This window comes from Toxorhynchites rutilus, chromosome 3 (genome assembly GCF_029784135.1).
Source record: "Toxorhynchites rutilus septentrionalis strain SRP chromosome 3, ASM2978413v1, whole genome shotgun sequence".
Taxonomy (NCBI): domain Eukaryota; kingdom Metazoa; phylum Arthropoda; class Insecta; order Diptera; family Culicidae; genus Toxorhynchites; species Toxorhynchites rutilus.
Genome location: NC_073746.1, coordinates 207,865,178 through 207,887,308, shown reverse-complemented (window position 1 = coordinate 207,887,308; position 22,131 = coordinate 207,865,178). Strand labels below are relative to the sequence as shown.

Genomic DNA, 22,131 nt, shown 5'->3' with positions numbered 1-22,131 from the left:
AAATACAATTCAGTAATTGCAAATTTTTACAGATTTTCAAATGGGCATTTTCCGAATCACACAATCAAATGTAAACATTGAAATTCATTTCCAGGGATGCCAGGTTACTGTTTTGAATATATTTCACGACACGAAAAGTGTCTTCACAATCATATTGAACGAAGAAAAATAATTCAAATTCAATTTTTGAGCAATTTGGCTGAACCAATGTTTTTCTTTACTGATTTATATTTCACAATAATGCGTTTCATTCGTCCTACCTATTGTTTCGAGCTTTATTGCAATGAATGTGAACACAATTTGAGTACATTATTGTGCAACTGTTAAGGGAAATATTAATGGAAATCGTGGATTAGGTGAATAAACATTAGCCTCAATAAGTCCAAAATAACGAAATGTCTGAGTGATGAAACCATATGTTAGTAGAAAAAAAATATCAATAACACAAAAAGATATATGAAACTTATTACTCTTTATTGATTTTAGGATTTTGGCACTGAGAAAAGAGTCTCTGTTGATCAATTTTTGAAATGTTTGTTTTACTCAAAATAAAAACATGTCTTCACATCTGACATCACTGATCATACCGAGATAAACTGTCAGGAGCCTTTCCAGTCTACCAAATAAAACATTTCAATGAAACTCGTATCCGCGTTGACGGCATTGAGCTTCGTATTACGAAATGGGGGAGCAGGCATGACAATATGGGTTTGCAAAAGACATAACCGTGCTTTTAAAATAAAAATTGTGAATGAAAATTATTTTTACCAAACCAAATTAGTACTCTAGGTAAACTAAAATCACTTTTGCTTGCAAGTAGTAAAAAAATATCATACACAAATTGTGTTTAAAGATAATTTTGTATTATAATGGCAAGTTTTGGTGAGAATATCTGAAAATTGATAGAAAATAGTTCAAATTGGGATCAGAACAGCGTACTTATAGAAGGCAAATAACGCAAAGAAAAAAATTTCATTCAAATTTTAGCAATTTAAAACTGCCTTAGGGTCGACTAATCTGATAGAGAATAGTTGACCTCATACAAACTAATATCGTATTCAGATGTCGACACCATTCCGCCGTCAACGCGAATACTAGAATAGGATATTTTGCTCGTCTCGACAGTGACTGAAGCTGAGACGAGACGAATTGCTCGTCTCGTTTTCTGGAATAGGGCCCATAAACGGTTGTTCTCGAAGGAGTAGAAGTGGAATAACATTTCATCAACCACTGCATTGATTGTTCAGGAGTTTTTTCCATTAGAAAACACAATTTGACATTTTCTATACGAATGCTCAGATAGTGACACTTAAGCAACTGTAGATTGTGAACAAATAAACGAAATGTCATGAAACACATAAGCTAATGAACCTCTTGAAATGAATCTTGTTCATTTTTTAGTGGCGGCATCTGTTGAAAAATCCCAGGACTTTTCAACCCATGTAGATAAAGATAGAAGATATAGGAATGCCTTATTTCGCTTGAAAATTTATTCCCACTCTCAACCAAAAATCAATTTCGATAGCGCAAACATCAAATGGATTCACAATGCTTATCATAATGTAATTGTAAAACATATGGGAATTCAATTCTCCGAATTATCCGATCTTCTTTCAAAGTTTTTTCGGAAATTTTCCGATTTGTAATGCCTACGACTTACTGACATATGTCAGAAAGATCAACACAGTTACTATGGAACTCGCTTTCGCAGATAACCCGCACTGCGGATCGTCTGCTCGCAGATAATAAAGATTCTACTGTATTGTATTTTATTTCCGTTGGTATCCATGCTTACCGAGCACGCAAAGCGTATCCTTGGAGATTTCGTGCGTTGAATAAGTTTGTTTGTTTTGTAGTTTCCATTCCTCATTTGAGCACAAACCGTGTTTGTCGTGATACGTAAAACAAAGTAACTCTCGAGAAAAAAAATGGTTTTATTACACGTGAAACGGGGTGATGAAAATCAGTTTTTATACGAGACTAATCTTTCCATAGCTGTAAAAGATCTCACCGCTCAACTAGTAACCATCTACAATGGACGATTGAAAGTTAGTCGCGTTTGTGCAGGTGGGTCATAACTTTCATTCTACCGTGTTCTCGAGTTTGAATCAATTTCAATCCTGTAGAAATGGAGGAATTATCCAAACATGGTATCATGCTGCCACCGGAAATGTTAGGACTTACTGACGAACAGGTAGAGGAGCTTCATTTGGTTGACGAATGGGGAGAAAAATGTGTCCCGTCTGGAGGTTGGGTGTCAAACCCAGACCCGGTGGGGCGCCGAAATGGTCGCCAGCCGCAAGAAAAGATGCAGGAGGTCCTGGAGAAAGCAATAGCAGACGCTAAGCAGCTTGTATCGAAAAAGCGGATGGATCATGGACAAATCATGCAACAGAGAATAGTTCAAGATGCTCTGGACTTGTTACGAGGGGCAACAATGATTGTTTATCCAATGCAACTGCCGCCGCACGATCCGATAAGAATGGAGTTTACAAACACTGAAGATCTCTCAGGGACACAGGTAGGATGAATCTGAATAGAAAATAATGGTATGTTTCATTAACGATAAGTCTCGTAGGCTTCTCTTGATGTGATTGAGCCATCCAAAGCTCAGTTATGGTTCGCTGGGAAACAAATGCTTCCCGAGTGCAAACTTGGCGATATAATTGGAAACAACGAGAAAACAAAAATTATCATAAAACTCACCAAAATTAACGAAGGAGCGCCCGGCAGAGAGCCCGTTGTTTCGGAAGAGGCTCGAAAACAAATGATGTTGCATGCTTACCGTCGACAGGAGGAACTCAAGGTAAGTGAAAACTTTGTTTTGGTGTATTTCCTTGCATGTTCATTATGAACAAATAGAAATCGAATATTGTTTCTATTTTTCAAGTGAAAAGTGTCGGAGTGTATATTATAAGTAGCTAATATATCATTTTTTTTAAATTTTATTTTAATCACATTTAGTTTTCTCATACTTTGATTTCGTAATTGTTGGGAGAGCAACTAAAACTTAAATTTTGATAGAAAAAAAAAACTCAGGATCCATTTGTGAGAAGGTAATTGATCATCTCGCGTTAGAAAGTGAAGAAACCGGGGTTGAAGCAGAACTTCTAAGCAGTAGAGTCCGAAAAAATGTATTCTACAGTAAATTAAGCCACACGGAGGACCTGTGAAGTTCAAAACAACAGAACAACAGTACTCCGTTGGTTGTTCTATATTTTCATTAGAAAGTGCAACACGTAACCTTTATTCTACCATTTCTTATCGAGATTGGACTGATTTTAAAGTTCCGAATTCCAAGCGATGGATTATTTAGGATTATTTCTGATCTGTGACGCTCTTATAAGATACAACATCAAACTTTCGGTGAACTAATCTTTTTAATCATTCATCAGATTTTTGGTAACTTCAACAAATATTATCAGAGATGCCAATCCTCCTGACTTTTCAGGATTTCCCAGACTTTTTGGCATGATCACAGATATCCTGACGAACTCTCAATTTTGCTTGATTGGCCTGATGATGATCCTTATTTTTCCTGATTTTGTTCTTTTTACTTTATCAGATTACACTCTTCTTTTTTAACGCGATTTTTTGCGTGATTTTATTTTACGCAATTCTCTCAAAATTATGCGATTCGCTCGAAGTTATGCAATTTTTTTACGTGGTTTTCTTGAAATTACGTGATTTGGTACTGCCTACAGTTGCTTTTTTGGAAGAGAAAGAGAAGAATGAAAATTTGCGAGAGCATGTGCGAGTGTGGATGTGACGAGCGCGCACTGGGCACATAGGGCAATCTTTTTTACGCAATTCTTTCGAAATTACGAAATTACTGGGAGAGTAGAACATGTAAACTGCCTGAATAGCGAAAGATTCTGGGGCAAAACTGTGCATATAAAAAGTAACAAATACATTACTTCTTGTAAAAATACTGCTTCTAGTTTCCCAAAAATTGGCACGAACTTTTCAGACAACCCTGATTCCTTCCTGACTTTTGAAAATAATAGTTGACAACCCTGCCTATAATTATTCCATCATATCTCTCGACATAGGCACATTGTAATCATAGTTCTTTGCGAGAAAACGGGATTTTAATAAAACTGCGAGACCTTAGGTTTATTCTTTATATGTTGGAATTTACTTGCTGTAAAAGTTCTGGGCAATGAATGTGCGACAGTATGAAACCTGATGTAAACAGTTTTTGGCAATCTTTCGATGATCATACGATATTTCTATTCCGATCAGTTTGCAGCGATGCTCATATTGGTAGCGATGGGGAGATTATGGTAGATGACGCAAAGCTGTCGGGCGGTCTTCCGGCAGTTTGTCGGAACTTTCACCATTACTGTCGAAAACACACTTGTTGGAATGTTTTTAATTTTTTCTTAGCTTTATTTATTAGTTATTTCTCCGTTTTCGCTATGAAGTTGTTGGAGTAACCCTCCGCTTCAGGTTCTTGATGTGACGCAACTGGAGGACGATCGGAGGGTTGACGGACTTCTGGAAAAACATCTATCTTCAAGTGGTTCATCTCCTCCAGCGACTTTGTCGGGTAATGGGCAAATACTAGATCCGGCTATCATCCTCGTCAGGATGATGTTTTTGGATGAAGGAGGCAACTTCCAGCACAAAGTGTGTAAATTTTGTCTCCACCGCGAGTCCCGAACGGATGAATAGTGACTTTAATATCTCCATCCCCTTCTTTGGGAACTTGGTTTGGAAGATGTACTTCACCAAGCTTACCTCCTTAGTGGGGGACGTAAAGTAGCTGGTTTTCTGCCAGTCGTTGCCATCCAGCGTTAAATGCGTCTCGTCGTCCACAACGACCGCGACTTTCCACTTCGCCAGAAAAATTTAATTCTTCATCACTTCAGCCTTTGTTTATGGGTTACAGTTTGCTGTTCCGACACGGCCGGTCTTGACTTACGTTTCCGCATGATAATGTCCATATAAACTTGGTATTTTTTCACTGCCTGGCCCGTTGATCCGATCTCTCGGCCCAAACCCCGGAACGATGTAGCCACCTCTCCCTCCGTTTTCTGCTTTAGTTTTAGCTGCAGTTTACGATCGCGTTGCACTGTTGGACGACCGGAACCAGGCATCCGTTTAACGTTGAAAATGACTCCAGAAGTGGAAGGATATTATAGATACCGGAACGGGTGTATCCGGTGGATTCAAAGTATTTGACGATGTCCACTTTCCTCCCAACGTGATGGAGTTCTCAGTACGCACAAATCATGGAGCGCAGTTGCTTTACTGTTTTCGTCTTCTGCAGTTCAACTGATTTTTTTTTCCAAAATATATATTTTTATAAAGGCTCATATGGCGTTAGCCTCACGGGGCCGGGAGTTCAATACAATTTTTCTTATTATCTATGTTAGTAATATGTAACCGATTACTCGCGGTTGGCTCGAGGTTAGTATTACAAGTGTTTTCGTAATTGGGATGTTGCTGTCTCCAATGCTCTGTACGTGTGCCCGACACGGGATACTTCCTATTGGGATGCAGCTGACCATTAATCAGCAACGCACCCCTAGTCTGTACCTCATATCTAGCGTGGTGCGTCTTTCTCGACTCGAGGAATCCAGGATAGAATGGTCACTAGCCGGCGCAATCATCAGTTCGTGTAGAGTTGTCATGAGCGGTACAACCTTTGGCTCTTGTTGAATGATCAGTGGACTGCACAACCTTTGGCCCGTGTATCTGTAAAGAGTGTGTGTATGTATTGCCGCGACTAAGTAAAAGTTTATCGATCGGATAGGAGGGATATGAAACGGGAACACAACGAAGGAAACATCATTAAACGTTGACATCGGCGTTTCTGAGGAACAGGTATAGATGAAGCAGAAGATCAGGATCACGGCTACTTAAGATATCCCGGACGGGGATATCCGATTGTCTGCCTTGTGCTCTTAGTGCTCTAGAGAGCTGAGAGCGAGCAGCATGGAACTGGATACACGACCAGACAACATGCTCGATGTCGTGGTAGCCATCGCCACAATCACAAAGATTGTTTGCTGCGAGCCCAATGCGATAGAGATGCGCGTTTAGGTTGTAGTGATTGGACATAAGCCGAGATATCACGCGAATGAAATCACGACCTACATTCAATCCCTTGAACCATGCCCTCGTCGAGACCTTAGGGATAATCGTGTGTAACCAACGACCGAACTCATCTCCACTCCACATGCGCTGCCAACTTACGAGCGTATACTGACGAGGAATGTGGAAAAATTCATTATAAGCAATTTGCCTTTCAAAAAGAGTGCCTTCTAAAGCGCCCACCTTAGCTAGCGAGTCCGCTTTCTCATTCCCCGGAATCGAGCAATGAGAGGGAACCCATGCTAAGGTAATCGTGAATAATTTTTCGACCAAAACACTCAATAGTTGTCTTATTCTTGTTAGGAAATAAGATGAGCGTTTATCAACCTTCATTGAGCGGATTGCCTCTAATGAGCTGAGACTGTCTGAAAAAATAAAATAGTGGTCGATGGGCAATGTTTCAATGATCCCCAGTGCGTAGTATATCGCACCCAGTTCAGCAACATACACGGAACAAGGATCTTTGAGTTTGAAAGAGGCACTGGAATTTTCATTGAAGATGCCAAAGCCAGTGGACCCGTTTATGAATGAACCGTCAGTAAAGAACATTTTATCAGATCTAACTATGCCCCCATATTCTGCCGAAAATATCGGCGGAATAGAATCTGAGCGTAGATGATCTGGGATTCCATGGATTTTTTGTCGCATGGACAGATCAAAATTGACAGAGGAATTGCAGAAGTATGGGAAGCAAACTTGGTTGGAGATGCCTGGTGAAGGGTGCACGTCGTGGGTAAGGTACTCATGGTATAAAGACATAAAACTTGACTGAGGAATCAGTTGGAGTAGATTTTCGAAGTTATCAATCACCAATGGATTCATGATCTTGCAACGGATGAGAAATCTGTAGGATAATTCTGTGAACCGAAGAGTAAGCGGGGGTACTCCTGCCAAAACTTCGAGACTCATCGTATGTGTCGAATGCAAACACCCCATTGCTATACGCAAGCAACGATATTGTATTCTCTCCAGCTTGAGAATATGAATCCTGGCAGCTGATCGGAAGCAAAAACTGCCATATTCTAACACTGATAATATCGTTGTTTTGTATAACTGAATGAGGTCTCCTGGATGGGCTCCCCACCATGTTCCGGTTATTGTTTGGAGAAAATTGATTCTTTGCTGGCATTTCTGTTTCAAATACGCAATGTGTATTCCCCAGATACATTTAGAGTCAAAATATACTCCAAGGTATTTGAAAAACATCGAGTGCTTGATCGTTTTGCCGGATAGGTGAAGCTGGAATTGGGCGGGTTCGTGCTTCCTAGAAAAAACGACCATTTCGGTTTTCTCCGTAGAGAATTCGATACCCAGCTTGAGAGCCCACGTGAACAGATTGTTCAGGGTATCTTGCAAGGATTTTTGCAGAAAGGCGGGATTAGTACCCGTGATGGAAATAACTCCATCGTCTGCAAGTTGTCTCAGCGTGCAGTCTCTAGTTAGACAATCATCTATATCATTGACGTAAAAACTGTACAAGAGGGGGCTTAGGCAGGAGCCTTGTGGTAGGCCCATAAAACTGTATCGAGAAGATTTCAAGCTGCCATTATTGAAAAACATGTGCTTTTCTGACAGTAAATTGTACAGGAAATTATTCAGAATTGGTGAAAGTCCACGATTATGAAGTTTCTCTGAGAGAATTTCCATGGAAACTGAATCAAATGCCCCTTTGATATCGAGAAAAACGGAAGCCATTTGTTCTTTGCGAGCAAATGCGATTTGGATTTCAGAAGATAGCAACGCGAGACAATCATTTGTCCCTTTACCTCGGCGGAAGCCAAACTGCGTATTTGACAGCAAATTGTTCGCTTCAACCCACTTGTCCAAACGAAGTAGAATCATTTTCTCTAACAATTTACGAATACAGGATAACATTGCAATCGGCCTATACGAGTTGTGATCGCAAGCCGGCTTGTTGGGTTTCCGTATGGCTATCACTCTCACTTGTCTCCAGTCATGCGGGACAATATTCAGCTCCAGAAAATTGTTGAACAAGTTCAGCAAACGCTGTTTTGCCAAGTCGGGAAGATTCTTCAACAAGTTGAATTTAATCTTGTCCGACCCCGGAGCTGAATTGTTACATGAAAGGAGGGCAATTGAGAATTCCACCATCGAAAAATTCTCATAGTCGCATTGGAGCGGAATGTCGCGTACGACGTTTTGTGCAGGAACGGAATCGGGACAAACCTTTCTTGCAAATTTGAAAATCCTACGGTCAGAGTATTCCTCACTTTCATTTGTATGGTTCCAGCCACGCATTCTCCTAGCCGTATTCCAAAGAGTGCTCATAGCGGTCTCCCTTGACAAACCATTGACGAACTTTCGCCAATATCTACGCTTTTTTGCTTTCATCAGACCTTTTAGTTTGGCTTCTAGAGCTTGGTGCTTTCGAAACCATTCCACTAGTCCAGTTTTCCGGAATTTTTTGAATGCGGATGATTTTTCAAGGTAGACCTTTGAACACTCCTTGTCCCACCAAAGTGATGGAGGACGACGTCGTAAAGTGGTAGCAGGAACACGTTTCTTTTGAGCTTGAAGTGCGCTTTCGTAAATCAAACTCGATATAAAATTATACTCTTCGAGTGGAGGAAGTTCATGCATTGAAACAAGTGCTTCAGATATTATTTCTGCAAATTTTCTCCAGTCAATATTTTTCGTGAGGTCATACGCAATATCGACTGACTCACGAGAACCTGATTCATTGGCGATCGATAAAATTATTGGCGGGTGGTCACTACCGTGGGGATCTTGGATTACCTTCCACGTGCAATCCAGGGATAACGAAGAAGAGCAAAGTGATATGTCTAGCATGCTTGCCAGTGCAGGAGGGTTGGCTATTCTAGTTGCTTCCCCAGTATTCAAAACTGTCAATTTGAAGTTGTCACACAGATCATAAATCAAAGTGGCACGGTTGTCATCGTAGAGTGAACCCCATGCTGTTCCATGGGAGTTGAGGTCACCTAAGATTAGCCGCGGCTCCGGCAGTGCCTCGATGATATCAAAAAACTGATGGCGGCCAACCATAGTTCTTGGAGGAATATATATCGAAGCAATGCAGAGGTCTTTGCCATTGATTTGTGTCTGGCAAGCGACAACTTCAATGCCTGTCATCGATGGGAGAGTGACTCTATAGAAGGAGTGGCATTTTTTGATCCCCAATAGTACGCCACCAAACGAGTCATTTCGATCGAGGCGAATAATGTTGAAATCGTGGAAAGAACTATGAATTAAAAATTTAAATTTATCTAGTTTAGGGATGATGCTTCTGCAATTCCACTGTATTACAGTGGTCAAATCCTTGACCTCTTGCACTGAATCAGGCATCGAGGGAAATGAACGCTGCTAAAAAACCACATTTTTCTTTCAAAAATGTTCTCACAATCGGAAGCAAACATAATACTATGCTTTTAAGAGGGTCATTTATATTTAAAGCATTTAAAATATTGTCCACCAGGTCAGAAAGCGCAAGCAAGCCAGATTGTGGCTGTTGCCTCGACCGCGAAAAAGGAACAGACGTGTTGGGCTCTGCTCCGGGAAGTGCTGAGGACCCCTGGTGCGTAGAAGAACCGCTTAAACCAGGAGGTACTTGCTTCGGTCTATTCTCAGCACGTTAGATACGAGGTTTCATTCCAACTTGGGAAGTTTCGGTCTTCTTTCTGGGGAGTGATGGAAAAGAAGTAATTTTTCTTTTCCTAATGGCACCCTGCGATGTACCGGAACTTCCTGAATTGGGAGCGTCTGCAACAGGCTCGTCGTTCTGCAGAATGGAGTAGGGATTGTCCTGAGTCGTTGGAACGGAACTCTTAAGCATTTCTGCATAAGTCCGCTTGGAACGTTCCTTTAAGGAACGCTTGATTTTTTCCCCTTGTTGTATGTACACCGGGCATTGAGAAAGATCATGGGGGGCCCCGTCGCAATGAAGACACTTGCGCTCTTTTGCGCAAGAAGTCCCATCATGACTCTCTCCACAATCTGCGCAACGTTGTTTATTGCAACAATAGGCGGCCGTGTGACCGAGTTGCATACATTTGTTGCATTTCATTACCCGGGATACAAACAACCGAACAGGTAAACGAAGAGCACCTATTGCAACGTAGTTTGGAAGAGCGGAACCCTCAAATGTCCCTCGAAAAGAGTTTGTCCGATTGAGAACTCGTTTGTCATTTTTAAGTGACACAGACTTCAGTCGATCGCATTCAAGAATCTTCACACTTTTAAGTGAGGAATTCTTGAAGCGACCGACACCATCGAGTATCTCTTTTCGAGTCAAACCCTTTTCGTTTATTACACCGTCTATTTCAACGTTGCAACAGGGTACGTATACGCGATACTCAATCGCAAAGAGATCACAGCGCGTTATTGCATTCGCTTGGGTCCTGCAAGAGACGACAACTCGTAATTTGTCTGGCCCCATCCGAGTAATTTCAGTAACTTTGGAAAATTTCTGCGTTAGTTCTTTTGAGATGCGAATGACATTAAGAGGTTTTGATTTTCGTCTAAAGTATACAATGAATGGACCTTTGAATCCCTCCGGGTATTCCTTTAGACGAAAATCATGTTTTTCATCAATTTCCTCATCTTCAGAACTTTCTACTTCATACACAGAATTTTCCTCCTCAACGTCTGCTTCATCCTACTGCTCTTCAGGAGGTGGGTCAGCATCAGAAACATTCAATGACGTGGATGGGGGATCCTCCCCACCCTCAGCCATACTAATTCATTAGTCACCTGTTCGATGTGAACAGTGTAGAATAATAATAAAAAATAGACAAAAAAATAAATGAGTAAATCAATTATATTTGTATTCAAGGTATATATAAATTATATTTATTTCAATTTTTTATTGTATAAAATTCAAAAATGAAAAAAAGTTTCAACAAAAGTTCAACGGTAATGTAAGAAAGATGTACACCCCTAATGCCAACGCTTGCCGATTTGGTAAATACAATGTTGGACAATGGTGTAAATCGTACACAGGAGGTTGAAGGAATGATATATGGAACAATAGAAAAATAAACTTCTACTTGCCGCTGATGTGTAGCGTGTGATGAATGTGTGTTGATCTGAACTGGATCCTCAGCGTCTCGATCGTGCACCACTTTTAATTGAGCTCGCTTCACTCGCAAGCACTGATGAAAAAAAGCACAATATAGATCTGCGTGAAAAAAAAACACCGTTATCGGATCGATTCTCAAACTTGTCCGATCAGCTCGCGAGTTCTCGAACGAAAAAAACTGATAGCGCTGTTAAATTTTGTTCGAAAAATCATGGGTTACTATGATTGACGATGCACAAGTGGTCACTTCATTAGGTGAACGCATGAAAAAATGGTAAAACTTGTCCATTTTTCCAGAACTGCAACCACCCGGTGAATGTAGTATAAGTGTAAAAACCATGTGTAATCCATTGTTGTATAGAGTTTCTCTGTTATTTCTTACTATATGAGTCCACTTCGTGTTTCGTGAAGAGCTCTGAGGTAAACTATAATCTCTCTGAGTAAATACCGTCTCAAAACATAGGTTTAGTACAAGATGATATTTGTCGCTTTTGTAATGCCGAAAGCGAAACCTCGGAACATTTGCTCTGCAATTGCGGAGCTCTAACAAGACGCAGACTTCAACACCTTGAAAAGGCTATTCTGGGGCCCAAGGAAAATTGGTCTGTGTTGCCGATCAGGATTATAAATTTTATCAGGCAGATGGGTCCTGATTGGCACCTATATCGCTACAGCTTTCAGTCTACTTGTTAATCAATAAGTAGTAGATAAGCTTGAAGAGTAGTAAAAAAGGGGCATACCACAAAAGTTTAAAATAATGGACGCAGTGATTCACACCCAATAAGGTTACAGAAACAGAGTCTAGCCTCTAAAGGTAAAGGTAAAAATCCGGACACGGGAATATTGTTGGAGTTTTTAAAATGCTTTTTATTTTGCATAGTTCAATGTAACATCTATACATTAGTAGATATTATGGTTATTACTTGAACTTTTCTTTTTGATCGGTTCATTATCTTGTGCACGAGCTCTATTGTCGCTTGTTTGGCTGTCAATTTCCATTTGTAGTGACAGCCTGCTAAGTCCGGCCACAATATACAATCAATCTCATGCTTTTTCATCAAAGACAGTAGTTTCTTCCGTCTGCAGTCCTTCTGGCAAACTTGATGATACAATCTCCCAGAAGTAACAGAAGTTTCGTTTTTCAAGCCACAACTGCAGTTTGCTTGCCAGACAAGAAACTTTTTGAGTGATTGGGACTTTTTTTAGTTTATATTCAGCCATTCTATGCCAAACCAATATAGTGATTCTCGGATTTCCATGAAAAGTGGTATTTTTGACGTAGGACTACGTCTAACCGGAAGGTATAGGGGGTGAAATGGAAATCTAGGCACTGAACAAGTAGGAAAAAATGCAAGATTTGGAACGCTTATAACTCGAGCATTTCTCAATAGATCGCAAAGGTTTTTGCATCAATTGATAGGAAATATATCTACGCGTCTATCATAACGAGTAACATTTCATTTTTCTTGAGATAAATAATTGAATAATTGTGAAATATCAAGCATTGTCCAAATGCACTATGTGCCCATTTTTGATTGGTCCATTTTGTGCTCCTCAAATCGTACCGACCGAAACGGGCAACCAGAGCAGCAGCGAAATAGAATGAAGCACGATTGGAAAGGAAAACAGAAAAAAAATTAACGAAACATTGGTCGCTGTCTCACACATGCGTAATTCTCGAGCCAGCCAGTCAGCTTAAAAATCCCCGCTCCGCTGCCGTAACGATCATTCTCATTCAAACCGTACACCACATCGTTTCGCATCACATCACATCAACAAACCAACACAAGCAGCCATGGTTGGATATGGCAAAGGAGGAAAAGTGAAAATAAAGGCAAAATCCCGCTCGAACCGTGTTGATCTGGAGTTCCCCGCAAGGGTAGCTAGGCCGAGCGCGTTAGTACCAGTGCACCAGTCCACCTAGCCGGCGTTATATAGTTTCGGCCGCCGAAGTGATCGAGTTAGCTGGCAAAGCTGATCGCGACGATAAGAAAACCCGCATTCGGAACAGAACACATTCGGTTCGGTGGACATCAAGACAACAACAGACAGTTGCAGCGAGTGGCGAGTGGCAAACGCAATCGCAAAACGGCACCAGGTAGCAGAAGAAAAAAGTTTGTTCTTTCTACAAACTACTTTGGTGGCAAATCCAGAACAAAGCGGCATCAAGGGCGTTCGAAATGGTTTTTTTCAAAACCACGAGTACTAAGTTTTCTAAATTGGAACCATTCCATAAAACAAGGCGCTTTTCAGGGCCATTAAACCTTCCAAAAAAGAGTTTAGGAAATACAGTTCAATGCTTTCTAAAATAATATCCAAAATAATAATAAAACACATTGATTTTTTCATAATTTGTTTGCCAAGATCTGATGAGTATGTGAATTTGGCAGTTGTTCTGAGCTTATTGAAAAACAGATCTGATGAGTATGTGAATTTGGCAGTTGTTCTGAGCTTATTGATAGTTGGGGACTTTCCTGATTATTCAATTTTCACCAATTCTTAAATTGTTTCCAGATTGAAAGAACAGTAATTTACAATTAGTTCGAAATTTAGCTAATTGGACGGACATGTAATGCAACTTATTTAGTTGGACATTTTTGTAAACATAGAGATCCAAATTATGACCCCACATTGAAAGTCGACACTATACCACTGTCATCGCAAATGTTCAATTACAGGTTAAAATCGACACTGAGTGGCGCTTCGGCATGTCGCATTGAATGTAATTTACTGTACAACATGTCACAAAGCTGGATGGGAAGAAATTTTCCAACTGTGAAAGCTGTGGCGAGTGGCAAACGCAATCGCTAAACAGAAAGGTTTAGCCGAACAAGATGGGGATATCGAGTGATAACAAAACAATAAACTCTTTAGATTGAAGATAATTTTGTGATCCTGAAAAGGACCCTTTTTAGCCTGCATGTGAATCTAACGAACGAACAAATCGTAATGAATATATTTTTCTGCCATCGCTGCCTTTTAACGCTCTTTCGTTCGTCTCGTTGGACTCGCCCCTTTGGCTGAGTCTGCCGATTTGTCTCTATCCTGTGACCGTGTACCCCTGAAGTACAAAATGCGCGAATCCGCTGAGAAATATCTCATTCTCTTTCAAACCGTAAATCAGTGTGGTTGTATGGCATCGATTCACATCACATCGCATCAACGGATTGGTGCCGGAGCACCAGTATACCTAATAGCGGTTATAGAATTTCGGCCGCCGGAGTGTTCGAGTTGGCTTGCAAAGCTGCTCACGACAATAAGAAAACCCGCCTACAGAACAGAGCACATTCGGTTCGATGGCAACAACTAGTTTCAGCGAGTGGCAAACGCAATCGCAAAACGGCAGCAGGTAGAAGAAGGAATAAGTTTGTTTATACAGACTGTTTTGGTGGCAAAACCAGCCACCGTAAAACACGGCGCTTTTCAGGGCCATTAAACCTTTCAAAGAAGAGTTATTAAAAGTTTTTCACGATACCAATGCATTCTAAAGTGACATAATATGACATATAATATAAACTGATTTATTTTGTTTATGCTTGTTCTTGAATTTATTGGTTTGGGGTCTTTTAAATTGATCATTTAGTTTTCACAAACCGAATTAAAAGTGGCTTCAAATTACAACACATTGTATGTAGGATGGCATTAACGAATTTTCTCGGTAGCAAGAACTGCTGAAAATTGACTGACGTTACATCTGCATTGTATAGAAACATAACTAAGGAGCAACATGATGAGCTATGTATTTCCTGCTGCTCTGTTCTTATTTTAAAGGACTTTAATCCTGTGTTAATTTACTGTTGGTTTTTCAGAACGCGTATAGCTCGTTTAATTCTCGACAGATCGTAGTGTGCGTCTCCAAAACCTCAGTTCTTTTTCATTTCTATTTACTTTGTTTGCGGAGATACAAATCTTACAATTCATTCGTCTCCGAAACCACAGTTTAAGGTACGGTAATGTGCTCAATAGTGAAATATATGATAGTGAATGAGCTGATGACCACCTATGCATTCCCTATCACAGCCATCATTTTGATTGTACGATATGTGCATACGCCAAAAGATGTCCGGCGTTGAACATTTAATAAGTACAAAGCCTTCAGAAAAAAATCAAGAATCAACTATGAGATAGTGAGAAAAAATTGAGAAAGTTTGTAAAAAAAAAGCAAAAACACAACACAAATGGTTCTTTTCAGAAACCCCAACATGTTCATAAAGAGTAAACAGTAAACTAATCCATTTTGCAGGTAGATAGGTGGGTATTCACGTAGGAGAAGAAAATAAAACAATATATTTAAAAAATATATTTAGCAAAAGCTGTCCCCTTTGTATAGTCCTACGTCACTCCGGTTATGTCCCCGACATTACCCACCCGTCTTTTTTTTCCTTGGAAAATATTAGACTCGTATTTTTTTATTTTTTTATTAGGGTGCCCATTCTCATTTTAGGGTGGTCCTAAAAATCAATTTCCACTTTTTTAAAAAAATGACTTCTTTCATAAATTCATAACTTTTGAACTACTGGACCGATTCAGATGATCAACATATCAATTGCAAGCCTATGAGATAGTTTTATTTAAAGAAATATTAAACGTGCCAAAGAATGAATTTTGTTATATTAATTATTAATTGTATCTGTTTTTTTTATAGTGTACTGTATTTTTTTTTTTTTTTTTTTTTTATAGTGTACTCGATTAAAGATACAGGGTGCTATATTTTTTTAAAATATTTTTTCTTGAAAGCTAAGGTTTTTTTTACATAACATATCCAGGAATCAGAAAGGTGTTTTCTTTTCTATTTTGTGTTATTATATTTCAAGGTCAATATGCAAAGTAGGTCAATTTTGGATCATCAGTTAATTTAAAAAAATCACAACTCAAAAACGAAAGAAAACGCCTCACTGCCTTTAGGATGCATTATTCAAAAAATATCAGCTTTCCCGAAAAAAATATAAACAAATACAGCACCCTCTATCTTAACCCGAGTAAACAATAAAAAAAACAAATACAATTAATAATTACGAAACAAACTTCATTTTTTTAAATATTTTTTAAACGAAAACTGCCTCATTACTCGCGTCATTTTTATTAGCAGTACATAGTTGAGATTTCTATGCCGGATAACACGCCTTGAATGTATTCTGGAGTGGCAAGGGAGCAATTGGCTTGTATCGGCTATATCGATCATCTAAATCGGTGTAGCAGTTAACCCCTTCCTGTATTATTTAATACGTTACACATCAAGTGATTTCACTACTCTGCTGAGCGTTCTAGCGCCCTATGTTATGCAAGTACAACACGAGTGAGACTCGATGTTGTACGGGAAAGGGTTAAAACGTTATGAATTTTTGAAAAAAGACATTTTTGGAAATAAAAGTGGAAAAGTTGATTTTTCGAACCACCCTAAAACAGAAATGGGCTTGAAAATACGGGTCTAATATTTTGTGATGAAGAATAAAATTACCACTTTTCGCTAAAATGTGAGAACCACTATATCGGTATTCTTATCACCCACACGTATTTATTTTAAACTTATTTATCAATACCTTCAAACGTTCACGTTTTCTTACTAAGCACAAGTTCATGAGCCCAATCGCAGAACTGTTCGTTGATTGATCTTCTAATCGACCCCGTTAAATTTACCTTTTACTAAAAAAAATCCTAGTACTTCTACCAAAACTCATCATTATAATATCAGATTATTTTCAGATACAATTCTCGTTCAAGATTTTTTAACCACTTTCAAATAACATGTTTCTCCGTTACATGGAATAAATGTTTGATACAGAAAATATGATAGAATAAAGACAGACCCTCCCCTCTTCGCTCCTTAGAGAGTGTCTATTCACCATAGAAACATTTCGTGTCCCTGAAATCTTCACATGCCACATTTGGCTCCATTTGCAGATTAGTTTTCGAGTTATGCAGAAATTTGTTTTCCATTTGAATGACAGCCCGCCCTAAGAGAGGGGGAGGAGTGTCGAACTACCATAGAAATATTTATTGCATCCTAAAACCCCCACATGCCAAATTTGGTTTCGTTTGCTTGATTAGTTCTCGAGTTATGCAGAAATTTGTGTTTCATTTGAATGGCAGCCCTCCTTAGAGAGGAGGGTGGAGTGTCTAACCACCATAGAAACATTTATTGCACCCTAAACCCTTTAGATGCCTAATTCGGTTGCATTTGCTTGATTAATTATCGAGTAATGTAGAAATTTGTGTTTCATTTGTATGGCAGCACCCCCTTAGAGAGGGGGGTTGAGTGTCTAACCACCATAGATTCATTTATTTCACCCTAAAACCTTTAAATGCATAATTCGGTTGCATTTGCTTGAATAATTATCGGGTAATGCAGAAATTTGTGTTTCATTTGTATGGCAACCACCCCTTAGAGAGCGGGGAGGAGTCTCAAACTATCATGAAAACCTTCCCCGCTCTTAAAAACCCCTACATACCAATTTTCATGTCGATCGGTACAGTAGTTTGCTGTCAGAAGTAATTTTTTTTTCTCTCTATGATTAGTGACTTTCAACACATTCCGGCTGGTTCGTCACTTTTACTTCCAATTTTTGGAAGAATGTCGGGAGTGAGAATTGAACTCGTGATCTCTGCGTGAGAGGGATGGATGTTACCACTGCGCCAGATCGCCTCCTGTCAGAAGTCATTGAAATGTCTTATGTGAATTCATCGAATGCTTCACTGGAGTAGGCCACCTTCTATGCATATACTAAGTGCATTACTATTATCAGTATAGATTTCTCGTTTACACAGCATCAAACGGTGACAGCCTTTGAATATCACTGTTCGTGTTGGGCAAGGATGCCAGGTGATTTTTTCAAATGAGGGGCTTAGAATGCAAGGGGTGTAAGTGACTTGATCGATTTATTCAACTCTTCATCAACTTATTCTTTAGTTAATAACTCAATTGCCAAAACGTTCCAATTTAAGTTTGGTATAGAATCTGATAGGTGAGATTCTGACCTATCTTCCACATTGTCAAATACAGCTGGGAATGTATTTGCAGCTAAGCTATGACCAAACGAGAGAGTCGAGGTAGAGAAATCGATCAAATCACTTACACCCCTTTCATTCTAAGCCCCTCAAATGTCTTCACATAGTACGAAAAAATGTCTACAAATTTATTCACAATCATATCGAAGAAAACTAAAATTCATAAATTACTTTTAAGCAATGTTTGATAGCCTATTCAATGTTTATTCTAATTGGCATTGTTATAAAGCGCATTTCATTAAACTTACCTTGGGGTCTTGAAGTTTATTTCAATAAATGATAACAAAGAGTATATTCCGATTCCGATTGTTGTTGAGTTCATTTTATCTAATTGTGGATTTTTTCTTGGAAAAATTTGAAAAAGCGAGTGAATGACCCCGAGACTAGCTTTGCGTAGTGGCGATATCTTAACCAATGAGGTTTATCCGAGGTGTGATTATTGCTAGTTGAAAATTAAAAAAAAAACCGAAACAAAAGTCTCCGTTGACTACTAAGAACAAAAGTAAACAAGTGACACTGATGAAAAAGCGAGCTAATGACACTGAGACAGAAGCCCAAAAAGAAGTATCTTTTGACGATATTTTCGGCCATTAGTTAGAAAATTATGGAAATAATATCTCTAAAAAATTCACATGCGCTATAATACTGAAATGTATTCACATATTTCATAATGTCTCCAAAATGTCTTCACAAAATCGAATGTCTTCACAGTAAGTCAAATGACTTCAAAATGAAATCATGTCTTAAAACCTGGTGTTGGGTGATTTCTCGATTTTAGGGGCCACACAGAAAGGTCGATAACAGGGTTGCCAAGTGTTTTTAAGTGAAGTCTGGATTTGTCTGAATATTTTGTCACTTTTTTATGTTTTTTGGTTTTTGAATTGCGATTCTTTTTAATTTTATTTGACATATATGATACATATGGAACGGTTTTATACTGATACTGATAAGTATAAACTGGTATATCTATCATACATACAACACTATAATTCAAAACATCTGGAAGCGATAAAAACGTCGTGAAATGCAGGATACGATTGGAGCCACGGAGACTTACCTGGCAAGTGCTTGTTCGTATTATTTATTAGTTTGAGGATACATGACAGAATTTGTACTAGTCTGCACCATCTACATTTATCACGAAACTAAAAGAGATTCGTAGAGCATCAGCACTACTAAGGACTCTCTAAGCAACCGCTTCTAATAAAAGCCATCTATTCGCACAAAGATGAAAGGACTTCAGAGGCTTTATTTTCAGAGCTCCTAGAAAATTTGTTGCTTCGCAGGGAACTACAGCTTAGGTTGCCATAAATGTCATGACACATCTATTTAGTTCCATCTGAGATGTCGTTGGGTAATGGCTAAAATTTCATTAACCTTCACGAAAGTTGAAGGTGGTCAGAAGAGTTAATGTTATATTAGGTTTGGGGAAAAAGTAATCCATTATTTTTGGGTGAAATTCAAAACTATTTTTAATATGCTTCGGATTGTCCAATTTGGGTCAAATATGCGTTTTGTTGTAAAATTTGTGGCTATTCTAAAAGTAGCTTCATAATGTCTTTATCAAAGTGGTCTTGGCCCATATTGACGAAAAACTCTAGCAATAGACTTTTACAATCGTCTTTTGATCCCATTTTCTTGTCTCTCTGGAAATTTTGCAATATGAGAAAAATGTGATAATCGCTTGGTGCCAGGTCCGGACTATATGGTGGATGCATTAAAACAACCCAATCAAGCTCTCGGAATTGTGTGCCTTGCGTTGTCCTGATGGAACACAACACCTATTCTGTTTGCCAAATCTGAACGTTTCTGACCAATCGCTATCTTCTAACAATTCATTTATTGACAGTAGAGAATCTAATTTAGTGTATTGCACTGAAATAAGAATTAAAAAAAATTAATAATTTTTTTTTGAATTAAACAAAAGTGAAAAAAAATGAAACATAAATTAAGTTGCATGTATTTTATCGTTGCAGTATCGGCACCATAAACACCATTCATAAAAGAAAAAAATGTAAAATGCACCAAATTTTCTCTTTGTTGACCTCCATTGTTAACACTCTTCAACTCACAACTGAATAGAACAAACAAAAAACAGCAAGAAATTTTTTTTAGCGTGGAATGTCAACTTTACAACGAGCTTTAACTTGAAATTGTATGATCGATATTACGCGAGATATTTATCACTAAGGCTAGCTATCAAAAAAATAATGGATAACTTTTACCCCAACCTAATGTTATAGCTATAAATCAGGAGAAATCTGGACGAATTATAAAAAAGTCTGGAATAGACAAAGAATACTCTGGATGACTGGATAATTTGTAAAAGTCTGAAAAATCCCAAATAATTTTAGAAGGTTGGTAACGCTGGTCAAGAATACATTAGCAAAGAACTGTCTTTCTGCAAGAGGTGAAGGATCAAGATGAAGTATATGGTTTCTTACATATAGAATAGAAGGAGAAGACTCATACGATATTATGTGACCCGGTGTCTCAGAGGTACAGACCTTTGCTTCGATCAACTACTTTAGATGTCGATCTACAGGGTGCGTGACGAGTTTTTGCAGTAAACGACATGAATTAGCAAATTAACGCCAGTTAGTACTATATGCGATAAATATATTCTGTAATATGTAATATTTTCTTTCGTAAAATATGGGAATTGTGAATTATCTCGTTCAAAAAATCGCCTCCCTTCTCGATGACTGTTGATACACCCAAACTAACGTTGCTAGAAAGCATTTCATTTTCGGCAGAAACCATGTATTTTCATGTCTTGTAGCGTCAAATGAGCAAATAATGTCATCTGTTGCCCAACGCTTTAAAATGTTTGTAGATATCTCTTTCTTTTTTCTTTTGCACCCAAAAAAAGTCCAAACGACGTCAACGAGGATCCAACCAAGACCAAGGTTCCGGCTAGAGTGCAAGACTGTTTTACACGACCACGCTATCTACATAGCTAATGATGCTGTCACGCAGAAGTGTGATAATATTACATCTCATTACAAATTGAAGTTGGAACGTGTTTTATAATTTTACTCTTAGAAAACACTTTCCAGCATACAGGAGATCTATATCCATTTCGGTCTGGGCCGTGTACATATGTGGCAAAGTATTGCGTGCTTATTTAAAACGTGTCTCTTGTTTCGCCCGCTCGTATTAATCTTATATTACCGTACCATATATATTATAGAAATGCTTACCAATATTTGAGAGTCAAGACATTTTCTGTTATTTTTACGCTCATTTAATGTTATAAATCGGGATGACAAAACATGAGCTAAACATCAATTTTGGGTGTAGACGCTTCCGGAAACTGCCGCATGTACGTTTTACCATATTTCGATTCATAGATATCATGATCTAAGTTTTGAGCGACCTTAGTGTGGTGTGAAGCGTTCTATTGATATTCCGCTCGACGATACACACACAAAATAATCCAAAGGATTTATATCGAGAATACTAGGGGGCCGAATCTCCTTCTCCCAAAACTCCGGATCATTTTCAGCTAGCCATTTTCGTGTTTTCTTGGCATTATGAGCAGGTACTACGTCTTGTTGGAAGATGAAATTACGGCCAGCGGCAACCTGCTTCATTCACGGGACAACAACATCCAGTAGAACACAGAATACATCGGCTGTTACTTTTAGTCCTTGATCGAAGAAATACGGGGGCATTACATTCCCTCGCCTTTTCGCCTCACCGAGATTATGCCTAGAATCATGGGTAGGAAACTTCGTTGACATGACGATATGAAGCTGTTATTCTTTCGATTCACCTTTTGATTCTGATTAAAAAAATTTCCATCAGAGATTACAGAATCAATACAATGAGGATGCTTCAACCGACTCAGGAGTTTTTCAACTTTCTCCAATCGCCGTGATTTGGTCGCAGCGTTCTAGAATTGACCTCTGCGTAGCGCATACGATTTATGGTCAATGTTTTTGGCCATTAATCGCCGGGTTGCG

The 22,131-nt window shown here is 38.8% G+C and overlaps 1 protein-coding gene and 1 pseudogene across 2 annotated transcripts in view; both read left to right on the top strand.

Annotated features, from left to right (window-relative positions):
* Positions 1 to 1,879: 1,879 nt before the first annotated feature.
* Positions 1,880 to 22,131, top strand: part of LOC129780401 (cilia- and flagella-associated protein 298) — a 66,153-nt gene continuing 45,901 nt past the window's right edge. Inside the window, exons 1-4 of one of the 2 annotated variants that reach the window (XM_055788654.1) lie at positions 1,880 to 2,067; positions 2,127 to 2,521; positions 2,579 to 2,806; positions 17,675 to 17,784. In XM_055788654.1, coding sequence (XP_055644629.1) covers positions 1,929 to 2,067; positions 2,127 to 2,521; positions 2,579 to 2,806; positions 17,675 to 17,677 — 765 coding nt within the window. In that variant the 5' untranslated portion in view covers positions 1,880 to 1,928 and the 3' untranslated portion in view covers positions 17,678 to 17,784. Of the gene's footprint in view, positions 2,068 to 2,126; positions 2,522 to 2,578; positions 2,807 to 17,674; positions 17,785 to 22,131 lie in introns of those variants that run through there. The other variant, XM_055788653.1, reaches the window with a different exon arrangement.
* On the top strand, positions 18,549 to 18,631 carry LOC129780712 (U4 spliceosomal RNA; annotated as a pseudogene).